Here is a 13142-nt window from a genome sequence, read left to right as displayed (position 1 = left end):
TTGTTCCCTGCTCTCACTACAGATCACAATGTCATCTGCAAGCATCATGGTCCATGGAGATTACGCTCTAACTTCATCTGTCAGCCTGTCCATCAACAAGAAGGGGCTCAGAGCTGATCCCTGATGGAGTCCCACCTCCACCTTGAACTTCTCTGTTACCCCTACAGCACACCGCACCACTATGTCCTGCACTAGTCTAACATACTTCTCTGCCACTCCAGATTTCCTCATACAATACCAGAGTTCCTCTCTCCGCACCCTGTCATATACTTTTTCTAGGTCTACAAAAACACAATGCAGCTTCCTCTGGCCTTCTCTGTACTTCTCTATCAGTAGTCTCAAAGCAGATACAGCATCTGTAGTACTCTTTATTCTTGGTTTGCTATATTGATCCTAAATAATAAAAAACACACCAGTCAAGGTTAATGCAAAAAAAAATTAGCTATAAGGATAATTTCACGATTTTATCACTATGATATCTTAATTAAAATGCTTTTTTTGAATAATAAATGGAGAAAGAAGAACACTAACATGTAACTTCTGACTTTTACATTCAGGCTTGCAGACCTAATGGAGCAACACCAGGAGGAACTGGCCACCATTGAATCGATTGATTCTGGAGCTGTGTACACACTGGCCCTCAAAACTCATGTAGGCATGTCCATCCAAACTTTCCGTTATTTTGCCGGCTGGTGTGACAAAATTCAGGTGGGGTTAATATTCAACAGGTTTTCTCATCGCTGGTATATGAAGGAACCTGCAGGTTTAAAAATGTTGTTTATTTTATGCAGGGCAAAACAATTCCCATTAATCAGGCCAAGCCCAACAGGAATCTGACATTTACTAAAAAGGAACCGTTAGGGTAAGATTGATTCTGATATTTATTTGAAAAAAATGTAGGTATATATTTATACTGTTTTCATTATCTTTGCAGTGTGTGTGCTATAGTTATCCCTTGGAATTATCCTCTCATGATGTTAGCATGGAAGAGTGCTGCATGCCTTGCAGCAGGAAACACACTTGTCCTGAAACCTGCTCAGGTGACTGCTGACTTGGACATTTATACACACTTAACACTCACTTTAATATACTTTTTCTGTGATCTGTCCTTTCTAGATAACTGAAGACATCATGACATATCACTGTTTTTTTTTTTTGTTTTTTTTTCGGTTTGATGGCAAAGAACTCACACCTGAAAGATCAGTTTTTAAAGTCAAGCTTTATTCATCACTGCCAGTTTAATAAATTCAGTGACCTTAACCAGTCCAAAACAGTTGGGTCACTTTGTAAAAAGTAAATAAAAGCAGAATGCAATGCTTTGCAAATCTCATTCACCCTGATGGTATTCAAAAACAGTTGGGACACTCTGTAAAAAGTAAATAAAAGCAGAATGCAATGCTTTGCAAATCTCATTCACCCTGATGGTATTCAAATCCACCAGATGTTGAAACTGAGACATTTTACCATTTCATGGAAAATATGAACTAATTTCAGAAACAAAAAAAAAAATGTTTTCTGCAGAACAGAAACACAAAACTTGTTTTTTGTTTTTTTTTTGTTTTTTTTTGGGTTTGGGGGGGTTACCATTGTGTTGTACCTGCTTTAACAACTATCTGTAATTGTCTAAGAGTGAGGTGAGGAGATCAGTTGTTGGTTTTAGGAGAGACTTGTTCTTTCATTCTTGTCTGGTCCAGGATTTTAGTTACTCCACTGTTCAGGGGCCGTTGTTTTTCCACCCACAGGTGGGAAAATGGCTTTCCCATTACAGATGCATGCAGAGTCCACATCACTGTTGACGCTGCACAGATCCACCTGTTTTTTTCCCACACTCATGGGCTTCGTATTTTAATCCGTCCACTTTGGGTAGGATCTAACAGTTGACCCGGAGAGGGCAGTCAACCTTTTTTACAGCGGCAGATCATGGCCTTTGAGTTGGAGGTGCTGTTTTTAATCCTAACTGCTTTGCATTCGGCTGTGAGCCATTCCAGTGACAGCTGGAGATCAGTCATATGAAGCCAATAGGACCACATAATCTGTTGACATGTTGCAGAGGCATGTCAGTCAGGAACACACATCATCTATACCCTTGAGGAACTCAAGGCGGATCACCTGGGGCCCTACCACAGAGGAGCATTCCATATGGCCGGCCAACCAGCTGTCTCTGGGGCCCCACAGGCCAAAATAGCCTAATAGGACATCCCTTACAGCCACATCTCATTGTAGACAGTCCTTGAGCACTGTTGTACACTGATGAGTTGGCAACTATTACACAATGCCAACAACCATTGTGCACTTGTAATTAAACATGTGTAAAGTAAGATGTTAACAGTCAAGAGATTAATTGAATGTGCACATTGAAAAAGTGCAAAATGAAATGTTAACTGTTTACTACAACATTTGTATGCAAATTGACAAAGTGCGAGTCAAAGTCAGCCAGTATTATTGTCAATTTCTACACATGTTCTAGAAATACAGAGGAGTGGAGAATACGTTTCTCACTATCCCGAGCTGACATGATATTAACAAAATAATTATACTGAAGTGTACATTTAACAATATACTGCACAGTAAACATTAAACTATGAAGTACACATGGAGAGTGGAGAGTTGGGGCATCCTGGTTTGGGAGGGTGAGGAAAGAGTAGGGCATTGTGGGGGGATGGGGGAAGTTTGAGAGTGGGGAGAGAGTTCAGCATCCTGACAGTCTGGTATATGAAGGTGTTGGTGAGTCTGGTGGAGCAGGCACTTCTTCTTTCGGCTTTTCCCGTCAGCGGTCGCCACAGTGAGTCAACTTTCTCCATCTAACCCTATTCTCTGTATCCTCCTCTCTCACACCAACTACCTTCATATCCTCTCTCACTACGTCCATAAACCTTCTCTTTGGTCTTCCTCGAGACCTCTTGCCTGGCAGCTCCAATTCCAGCATCCGTCTACCAATATATTCTCTATCCCTCCTCTGTACATGACCGAACCATCTCAGTCTGGCTTCTCTGACCTCTCCAAAACATCTAACATGTGTTGTTCCTCTGATAGACTCATTCCTGATCCTATCCATCCTGGTTGCTCCCAAAGAGAACCTCAACATCTTCATCTCTGCAACCTCTAGTTCTGCCTGCTGTGTTTTGGTCATTGTAACAGTTTCTAGTCCATACATCATCGCTGGTCTCACCACTGTCTTGTACACCTTTCCTTTTATTCTGGCTGAAAGTCTTCTATCACATAGTACCCCTGACACTTTTCTCCACCCATTCCAACCTGCTTGGACCCGTCTCTTCACCTTTTTTCCACACTCTCCATTGCTCTGGACTGTTGACCCTAAGTACCTGAAATCCTCCAGCTTCTTGATCTCCACTCCCTGTAGCCTCACCGTTCCACCCAAGTTCCTCTCATTCACACACATATATTCTGTCTTGCTGCGACTAACTGTATAGCTCAACAACTTTATCCCTCTATAGTTGCCACAATTCTGCACATCCCCTTTATTCTTAGAAATAGGCACCATCACACTTTGTCTCCATTCTTCAGGCATCTTCTCACTCTCTAAGATCCTGTTGAATAATCTAGTCAGAAAATCTACCGCTGCCTCTCCTAGACACTTCCACACCTCCACAGGTATACCATCAGGACCAACTGCTTTTCCACTCTTCATCCTCTTCAATGCCTTCCTTACTTCACTTTTACTAATTTGTGCTACTTTGTGGTCTACAATAGTCCCCTCTTCTACGCTTGCCTCTCTTTCATTTTCCACATTCATTAGCTCGTCAAAGTACTCTTTCCATCTTCCCGTCACTCTTCTAGCATCAGTCAATACATTTCCCTCTCTGTCCTTAATCACACAGACCTGTTGTACATCCTTTCAATCATTATCTCTCTGTTTCGCCAACCTGTATAGATCATTCTCACCCTCCTTACTATTCAACCGAGCATACAAGTCATCGTACGCCCTTTGTTTTGCCTTTGCTACCTCTATCTTTACCTTTCGCCGCATCTCCCTGAACTCCTGTCTGTTCTCTTCAGTCCTCTCAGTATCCCACTTCTTGTTTGCTAACCTCTCTCTCTGTATACACTCCTGCACTTCCTCATTCCACCACCAAGTCTCCTTATCTACTTTCCTTCCAGATGACACACCAAGTACTCTTCTACCTGTCTCCCTGATAACACTAGCTGTAGTTGTCCAATCATCTTGAAGCTCACCCTGACCACCCTGACCCTTTCTCAACTCCTTCCTGAAAACCATGCAACACTCTTACCTTTTCAGCTTCCACCACTTTGTCCTCTGCTCTGCCTTTGTCCTCTTCATCTTCCTTGTCATCAGAGTCATCCTACAAACCACCATCCTATGCTGTCTGGCTACACTCTCACCTACAACTACTTTGCAGTCACTGATCTCTTTCAGGTTACCTCGTCTTTACAAGATGTAGCCTGCCTGCGTGCTCCTATCTCCGCTCTTATAAGTTACCCTATGTTCCTGTTTTTTCTGGAAAAAGGTGTTCACTACAGCCATTTCCATCCTTTTTGCAAAATCTACCATCATCTGTCCCTCTGCATTCCTATCCTGGATACCAAATCTGCCCATCACTTCTTCATCCCCTCTATTGCCTTCACCAACATGTCCATTAAAGTCTGCACCAATTACCACTCTCTCATTTCTGGGAATATTCTGCATCACTTCATCTAACTTATTCCAGAACTTCTCCTTCTCTTCAGATTCACATCCCACTTGCGGGGCATAACCACTAACAACATTGAACATCACACCTCAATTTACAATTTCAGACTCATACGTCTATCTGACAGTCTTCTCACCTCCAGAACGTTCCTCCCCAAACTCCTCCTTCAAGATAACTCCTACTCCATTTCTCCTCTTGTCAGTACCATGATAGTACAACTTAAAGCCTGCTCCTTACCTTCTAGCCTTACTACCTTTCCACCAGGTCTCCTGGACACACAGTATATCCACCTTCCTTCTCTGCATCATGTCGACCAACTCTCTACCTTTTCCTGTCATAGTCCCAATATTCAAAGTCCCTACTCTCAGTCCCAGACTCTTTCCTTTCCTCCTCTCTCTCTGCTTCCGAACACACACTCCTTCTCTTCTTCTTGTTCTTATTCTTCGATCCACAGTAGCCCAATTTCCATTAGTACCCTGTAGGTACTAACAGCTTTTACTGTCATTTATGGATTGCTTGATTGCACAGCAATTAATGGACGTGTGCTGAAACCATGCAATAATTTTCAGCAGGGAAACTTGCCCATTTTTGATTGATTCGGGAGAGTCCGATGATCAAGAATATCCAGGTTTAACCTTTGGCCTACAACCTTGTCCCCAGTGCACAGAGATTCTTACACAATAAATGGTGAGATCTTCAAAGTCTTTGCAATTTTGAGTAACATTTTTGGAACTGTTCCAGTTTTTAGTCATGGTTTGTTGCATATTGGTCTTAGCTAATCATTACATTTGCAAGTCCCTTTCCCTGAAATGCGCATTTTATACATGTTACTGATGTTACCAGTAAATCTTATTAGTTGTTAAACAGTCCTCCAGTTAATTTTGATTTGAGCCAATTACTTTTCCTGCCCTTTGTTGCCCCTGTTTCAACTTTTTTGAGATGTGTTGCCACCATCAAATTTAAATTGAGCCAATATATTTCTTCCATCCATCTACCTTCCCCGGCTTATCCGGAGTAGGGTCGCAGCGGGAGCCACATGGTCCAGCTCTTCTGGGGGGACTCCAAGGCGTTCCCAGCCCAACCTAAAGACATAGTCTGTCCAGCATGTCCTGCAACTCTACTCTGAGCTCCTCCCGGATGACCGAATTTCTCACCCTATGTCTAAGGGAGAGTCTGGCTACCCTGTGGAGAAAACTCATTTTAGTCTCATTCTTTCAGTCACTATCCACACCTCATGACCATAGGTGAGTGAGGGAATGAAGATTGACCGGTAAATTTAGAGCTTTGACTTTTGGCTTAGCTCCCTCCTCACCATGACAGACCGGTACAATATATTTCCTGAAATGGTAAAATGTCTCAGTTCATTTTGAACTATTAGGTACTGAACCGTTGGCTGATACTACTAGATATTTTGTTTGTAGGAAATCGGATATGGGTTTATGAAATTTGCAAATCACTGCATGCTGTTATTTACGTTTTATAAATCATCTCATCTCTTTTGGAATTGCCTTTGCATATTGAATAGCCACAGATTTCTGGTGTTTGTCTTTTTAAATCAGGAAAAGGAAATATTGAGCTGTCTTGAGCCCAAAATCAAAAAATTGATCATGAGAAATTACAAAGATAAATATTTTAAGTAATGTAATTCTACTTCATGTACAACATATCAACATAATTTGTGTTGAACGCATACATATGGACTGATCTTGATTGGACTTGGGGGGAAGTATGTGTCTGTATGTGTGATGTCTTACAGTTGGTGGGCTTTCAGGATTTATGTGCGGACTGCATATGCAAAAAAACACCAAATTAAACAAGTATCTCTGAAAGTTGAGAGCTTCAGATGCTATACTGGTAGTAGAAATTGACACTGCCACTGCAGCATCTCTGTCTGATAAGTTGATATATAGTTGACTGATCCATTTTTCCAAAACCAGCAGTGTAACCTGATCTGTTGCCATTTTTTGCACCTTGGTAATGGGGGGGGGGGGTTCAGAGTTAAAAATTGTAAGGACAAAAATTCTGACTAAAAGTAACCATCCTGCTTCAAATATAACAATGCTTGTGATGTCAGTGTCAACTCATCAAAGTTACGCAAGATTCTTAACATTGTATCTTAACTGGGCAGAGCTGATACTACAATATAGATGCAGCCCTTTTTGAAAGGGGGGGGTATTCCTTCACAATGGCCATTTATATGTCAGACTGTTTTTTATGGTCAAACAAATTGATGACTATATGTGCAAAGTGCATATAAAATCAATTTTACACAGGAAAATTCCATTGAATAAACTGCCATTAAATCAGATGGTGCATGGTAGATGTACCAGTTTTTTACCACATCTCTTACTTTAACATGGCGGCGCGGTGGCAAAGTTGCCTCACAGCACGAGGGCCCTGGTTTGATTCTGACAAAGGGACCTTTCTGTGTGGCGTTTGCATGTTCTCCCAGTGTCTGCATGAGTTTTCTCCAGGTCTTCTCCAGTTTCCTCCCACAGTCCAAAAACATGCAGCAGGTCAATTCGAAAAAAAAAAATTAGGAATGATTGAGGGAGTTAGTGAGTGAGTGACTATTGTCTGTCTTTTTATGTGGCCCTGCAATTGACTGGTCACCAGTCTAGGGTGTATCCTGCCTTCCGCCCGATGACAGCTGTAATAGGCTCCAGCGTGACCCTGAGTGCAGGATAAGGGGTAGAAGATGGTTATTACTTTAGCATAGTATAAATTTACATAGATTGTATAACTTATCTTTTGATGTATGAAATTCTGTAATGAAATTAAACCTCATAAGCAAATGTTTTGTAGGTAACCCCACTGACTGCCTTAAAATTTGCTGAGTTATCGGTTAAAGCCGGCATTCCAAAAGGAGTAATCAACATTTTGCCTGGCTCAGGTAATGATCAAAAATATAAATTTGCATGGACTTCATTTTGGTCTTAAGGTCATCTGTGTGACTTTAGGGGAGCATTAGGTCAGACTTCATGATATTTCTCTATATCCACTAGGTGGAATGGTGGGACAGCGCTTGTCTGATCACCCAGACATCCGCAAGCTGGGGTTCACAGGTTCCACTCCAGTTGGAAAACAGATCATGAAAAGGTCATATCCAATAATGTAATCTCTTATTTGATATGACTGTTCTTTCAATTGACCCTTGTGTTTCCATATTTCAGCTGTGCTCTCAGTAACCTAAAGAAAGTCTCCCTGGAGCTTGGAGGGAAGTCTCCTCTCATTATCTTTGGGGATTGTGACATGGACAAGGCTGTTCGCATGGTGAGAGATATGAAGGGACATTGAGTTTGTCTCAAGCTGGGAGAATGACGAAAGATTATGAGACTAGTATTGCTATGTAACACTTTGAACAATCAAATCATACATTTGTATCTAAAAAATAAAGGCGCTACTAATTTTGCTCTTCCAGCTTCTTGAATATAAAGATTTGAAAATATTTATTCTATTTTATTTAAATGCAAAGTGTTTGTTTGACAAAACCAGTAAAACAACTTTGGTTTCACAGATTTTATCATGGACAATATTTGTAATTTTCTGACATTTTTCTGATTTAATTTTCAAGGGTTTAGAATTGTCTCTGTTAACTTTTATACTGATACTTTTTCAGTATCAGTATTTGAAGGATTGATAAAGGAGTAAGAAATATAAATGATACATTCCCTACAGGCAAAAGTTTTCCTCCTTAAATTTCAGTTTGAAAAATTTTAGTGTAAAACTTTCATCTTTAGGCTTTAGATTTTAACATTGACAGTGTTAAAAATGACACAGGCTTGTCCAAAAGGACAAGGCAATGTATGAGAGGCGCATTGTGGCAAAAATAATTTTTTTACCTTCATTTACATTTACAACATGTTACATGTCCAAAACGATTCTTACCCTACGCAGTAATCAATAATAAAGGCTTTATTTGCTATACCATGGTATCCTTGGGGGACATTCTTCTCCAGCCAATCACACTGTGTCCTTAATTAATTGCACGTCTCCACTGGTATTTTTGCCCGTTCATCTTTATTGATGATTTCCCACTCTTTCAGGTTTGCCGTCACCCTTATCATTCGCTACCTCCAGAACTTCTCAATCAGATTCAAATCAGGATTCTGGCTGGGCCACTCCAAAATGTTAATATTTTTGTAAGCTAACCGTGTAAGCAGTAAGCAGTGTGTTTAGGGTTGTTGTCATGCTGGAATGTCTAATGGTGCACATGAACATAATTTCTATCAACAGAATGTGGCTGTCAGGGATGACAAGGTTAATGAAGCAATGGTCTCAGGTCAAAGAAGTAGTAGAAAATTCACTGGTAGTTTGGATCAATGAAAGACAGCTTGATTGAGGGAGCATTCAAGAATGGATCAATGGGAAAAATTGAGTCAGTATGTGAATATTTTGGTTTGTGAACGGAGTCAAAGAACGCATTAAATTCATAAGCCAAGGTTCTGTTGTATTCCTCTTTTACCATATTTCCAGTTACTTTGTAAATTTTTCTGTGCCGTTGGCTGAAAAACACAACAAAGCAATAGGTTCCCACCACTATGTTTGTCAGCAGGGATGCTATTCTTGGGGTTGATGGTTACGTCATAGCGGCCAGACAATTACATTATTGTTCCATCTGACCATAAAGCAGAAGTCTTCTTTGTCCAGGTGAGCTTTTGCAAAGGCAGAGCAGGCTTTTTATGCCTTATCTGGAGAAATTGCATCCTCCATTGTCAGTGGAACCCAGCAATGTGCAGTGTATGTTGGACAGTTTTCCTTGAGACGTTGCCACCAGCGGTGTCCAGATTCTCCAGTATGGCCTTAGTGGTGATCATTTGATTCATTTTCACAGCATGAAACAACGTGTTTTTTGATAATACTTTGCACTGTAGGCCCTAGAACTTAAACATTAGGAAATGGCCTTGTAGCCCTCTCATGATTTGTGTGCAGACACAATGCACTGCTGCAGGTCCCTACTGACCTCCTTTGTGTTAACCATGTATGTCCATGAATCAGCTGCAGAGAGCTACTGTGTTTTACCTTTTGAGTTGATTAAAACAGCTCTTCCTAATGAATCAGGATAATTAGGATGCTTTTGAATATTTAGAATGGTATATAAACTTGGCTTTTCCCATAGATTGTGACAGTTTTCAATGGGAACGAATACATTTGGACATGCCACTTCCTGTGCAAATGAAAATTAAATGTGAGATTTTTTTATTTCCCCACAATGACGCCTCTTCTACATTGTCTTATTATCTTATGGTAGAATCCTGTCATTTATAATAACAAAAACTTGGTAGGTAACAAAAGTAACTTTAGGTCAGAATGTATGTGTGTGTGTGTGTTTGTATAGATAGATTACTGATAACTTTTTAATAGTTTTGTGTTTATATATGTTGTTTACTTTGCCTTCTTCTCAACAGGGGATGGGGTCTGTATATTTCAACAAGGGGGAGAATTGCATTGCTGCTGGTCGTCTGTTTGTGGAGGAATCCATTCATGATGAATTCATCAGCAGAGTGGTAAATGAGCTAACATATTTACATTTCCTTATGTAATAATGCAGTTCCCGAGGCTGTTTGAAAATTCAGTTTTTACCTCCAAAATATGAGATAAGAAACTTTATTGATTCCCTTAGGGGACATTCTTTTGTCACGGCAGCTTAACAGATTATAAGTGTCAAATAAATCTGAATGTAAATAGAGAGCCAATTAGGAGAAAATTTGAAAAAACAAAAGACATCCACAAATAGACAGCAGAGAACAACAGCAACAACATCAAGAAAGACAGCGAGGGAAGAGTACAGTTACAATACACAACCAAAACTAAACAACATAAATGGACTGACAATAGCAATGATAAGAATAAAATAAACAAACAAAAGTAGGCAGGAAGCGAGTTGGCTGAGACCAACAGGATAAAAGAGACAACAGAGTTAGGGCATGACTCATGAGTGAATGGGTGAGGTATTGAATGGGCTGAGATAGTGAGGTTGTGGTAGCACAGATGCACCTTCGGCCGCTCAGAGTTGTGTGCCATTCAGACTGCTTTTATACAGTCTGATGACCGTGAGCACAAAGGAGCGTCTAAAGCAGGCCTGGCCAACCTGTGGCTCCCGAGCCACCTGCGGCTCTTCAGTTCATGTTGAATTTTGTGTTTGTGTGTTTTTTACTTGTGCAATTGCGTGCCGCTCCAGCGTTCTCTGCGCACAGCAAAAAAAAAACTACACAAACACAAAAATAGACATGAACGTAACAGCTGCATGTGGCTAGGGAGCCACAGGTTGGCCAGGCCTGGTCTAAAGAGTTCCATTCTGCATCGGGATGGGATGAACCGTTGGCTGAAAGACCTGCCTATCAGCCACATCTTGTCATGCAGGGGCTGGGAAGGATTGTCCAGGATAGCTCCCAGTTTGTCCTTCACCCTCCCCACTGTACTAATTGGAGATCATCCAGTTTGAGTTCCACCACCTCACCTGTCCTGGCACCACCTCACCAGCACACTATAGCGAAGAAGAGTTCACTGGCTACCAAAGACTGGTAGGTCTTGAGGAGGCCACTACAGACGCCAAACGACCTCAGTCTCCTCAGGAAGAACAACTTGCTCTGACCCTTCCTGTAGAGTGCATGTGTGTTGTGTGTCCAGTCCAGTTAATTGTTAATGTGGACCCGAAGGTAGTTGTAGGAGTCCACTATCTCCACCTCCTCACCCTGGGTGGTGATTGGTACCTGTCTCCTCCTATTCTTACGGAAGTCCACAACCACCTCCTTGTTCTTGGAGATGTTGAGTAGGAGGTGGTTCTAGTTGCTCCACTCAGCAAAACTCGTCGGAGGTGGTTCTAATTGCTCCACTCAACAAAACTCGTAGGAGGTGGTTCTAGTTGTTCCCCTCAACAAAACTCGCGATCAGACCCCTGTATTCCTCCTCCTCATCATCATCGTTGGTGCATCCAATGATGGAAAAGTTATTGAAGAACGTCTGGAGGTGGCAAGAGCCGGAGTTGTACTGGAAGTTACAGGTGAAGAGGAGTGGATACAGGAGAGTACCCTGGGGCACTCTTGTGCTTTACACCACGGCCTCGGAAACACAGCCATCCACCCTGGCATACTGCTGCCGTCTTGTGATTTAGTTCAGGATCCAGGCAGTAATGTCAGGGTGAAGTTGCGTACTCAGCAGCTTGTCCTTGAGGAGGGGGGATTGGATGCTGTTGAAGGGACTGGAGAAGTCAAAGAAGGTGACTCTCACAGTGCTTCCTGTACCCTCCAGATGGGATAGGACCCTATGAGTGGCCTGAAGGATCGGCAAGTGGATGACATCACCGGTGCTGGCTGCACCCACATATGGAGGAACGTATATGAGCACCAGGATGGAGTATGAAGCTCCACATTGGGGGTGCACACCTTCACGATGATATGACCAGGGTTACACCATTTACTGTTAATGTAGGTGGCAAGCCCTCCACTGCAGCTCTTCCTCCCCTGATCCACGCTTATCAGTGTGAGGCCAGGTAGATCAATGACACTGTCCAGTATGTAGAGCTCCACAGAACGGTTAATATAGAGATGTTATATGAACAATTATACAGAATATACCAAAATTTACACAATGTACAAGTATAAATATTATTACCAGATGAGCAGCTGCCAGATGCTATTGAAGGGAATATGTTATAAAAAGTTATCCAGCTATGAGCACTGCAGACTGCTACAGTGCTGGGAGGAGCTTGGTGAACAGGTGCTCGTAAGGATAAGAGAGTTGATGAAGTTCCCCTATGGACATGGTTCAGTTGGATGACCACTGTGGGGAAGATGCTATTCCTGAGCCAGCTGGTTTTGGTCTGCAGGCTCCTTAAACACCTCTTGGAGGGGAGGAACTGTTGGTTGAATAAGAGGAGTCTCTGAGAATGCTGCATGCCTGGCACAGGCTTCCTTTCTTGTAGACATCTTCTATAACAGGAAGCTGAGTGCCTGTAATGCATTGGGGCAATTTTCACCACCCTCTGTAGTGCCTAGCAATCAGCGACAGAGTACTTCCCATACCAAACTGTCACACAGTTGGTCAGAATGCTCTCTATTGCACAACGGTAGACGTTACCCACGATGTCAGCAGACAGATGGTTCTTTTTCAGTGTCCTCAGAAAGAAGAGACGCTCATGGGTCTTCTTAATCAGGTTGGAGGTGTTAGTTGTCCAGGACAGGTTCTCAGAGATGTGGGTCCCCAGGAATTGGAAGCTGGAGACTCGTTCCACCTCCATGCCGTTACTGTGGATGGGTGGGTGCCTCCTTTCTCCTTCCTGAAGTCCTCAATAATCTCTTTAGTTTTACTGATGACGATGAGCAGGTTGTTGTCAGCACACCATGCAGCTCGATGTTTTACCTCCACCCTGTATTCAGACTCATCATTGTCACTAATGAGTTTAGTCACTGTTGTGTCGTCTGCAAGCTTTATAATAGAGTTGGATCCAAACATAAGTCTGCAGTATTGGGT

At 42.0% G+C, this 13142-nt stretch overlaps 1 protein-coding gene across 2 annotated transcripts in view; it reads left to right on the top strand.

Moving 5' to 3' along the window:
* The window catches only part of aldh1l2 (aldehyde dehydrogenase 1 family, member L2), a 45142-nt gene that overhangs the window by 19260 nt on the left and 12740 nt on the right, over positions 1 to 13142 (top strand). For both annotated transcript variants that reach the window (XM_086146677.1, XM_086146676.1), the window contains 7 exons: positions 558 to 708; positions 792 to 862; positions 935 to 1040; positions 7476 to 7563; positions 7676 to 7769; positions 7844 to 7943; positions 10079 to 10177. In XM_086146677.1, the coding sequence (XP_086002803.1) occupies positions 558 to 708; positions 792 to 862; positions 935 to 1040; positions 7476 to 7563; positions 7676 to 7769; positions 7844 to 7943; positions 10079 to 10177 (709 nt within the window). The remainder of the gene's footprint in view (positions 1 to 557; positions 709 to 791; positions 863 to 934; positions 1041 to 7475; positions 7564 to 7675; positions 7770 to 7843; positions 7944 to 10078; positions 10178 to 13142) is intronic.

This window comes from Fistularia commersonii, chromosome 5, assembly GCF_037954325.1.
Source record: "Fistularia commersonii isolate RoL2024-O1a breed Wild chromosome 5, RoL_Fcom_v1.0, whole genome shotgun sequence".
NCBI classification, from domain to species: Eukaryota; Metazoa; Chordata; class Actinopteri; order Syngnathiformes; family Fistulariidae; genus Fistularia; species Fistularia commersonii.
Note: the sequence above shows the minus strand (reverse complement) of the source record. Positions and strands in the feature narration are given on the sequence as shown.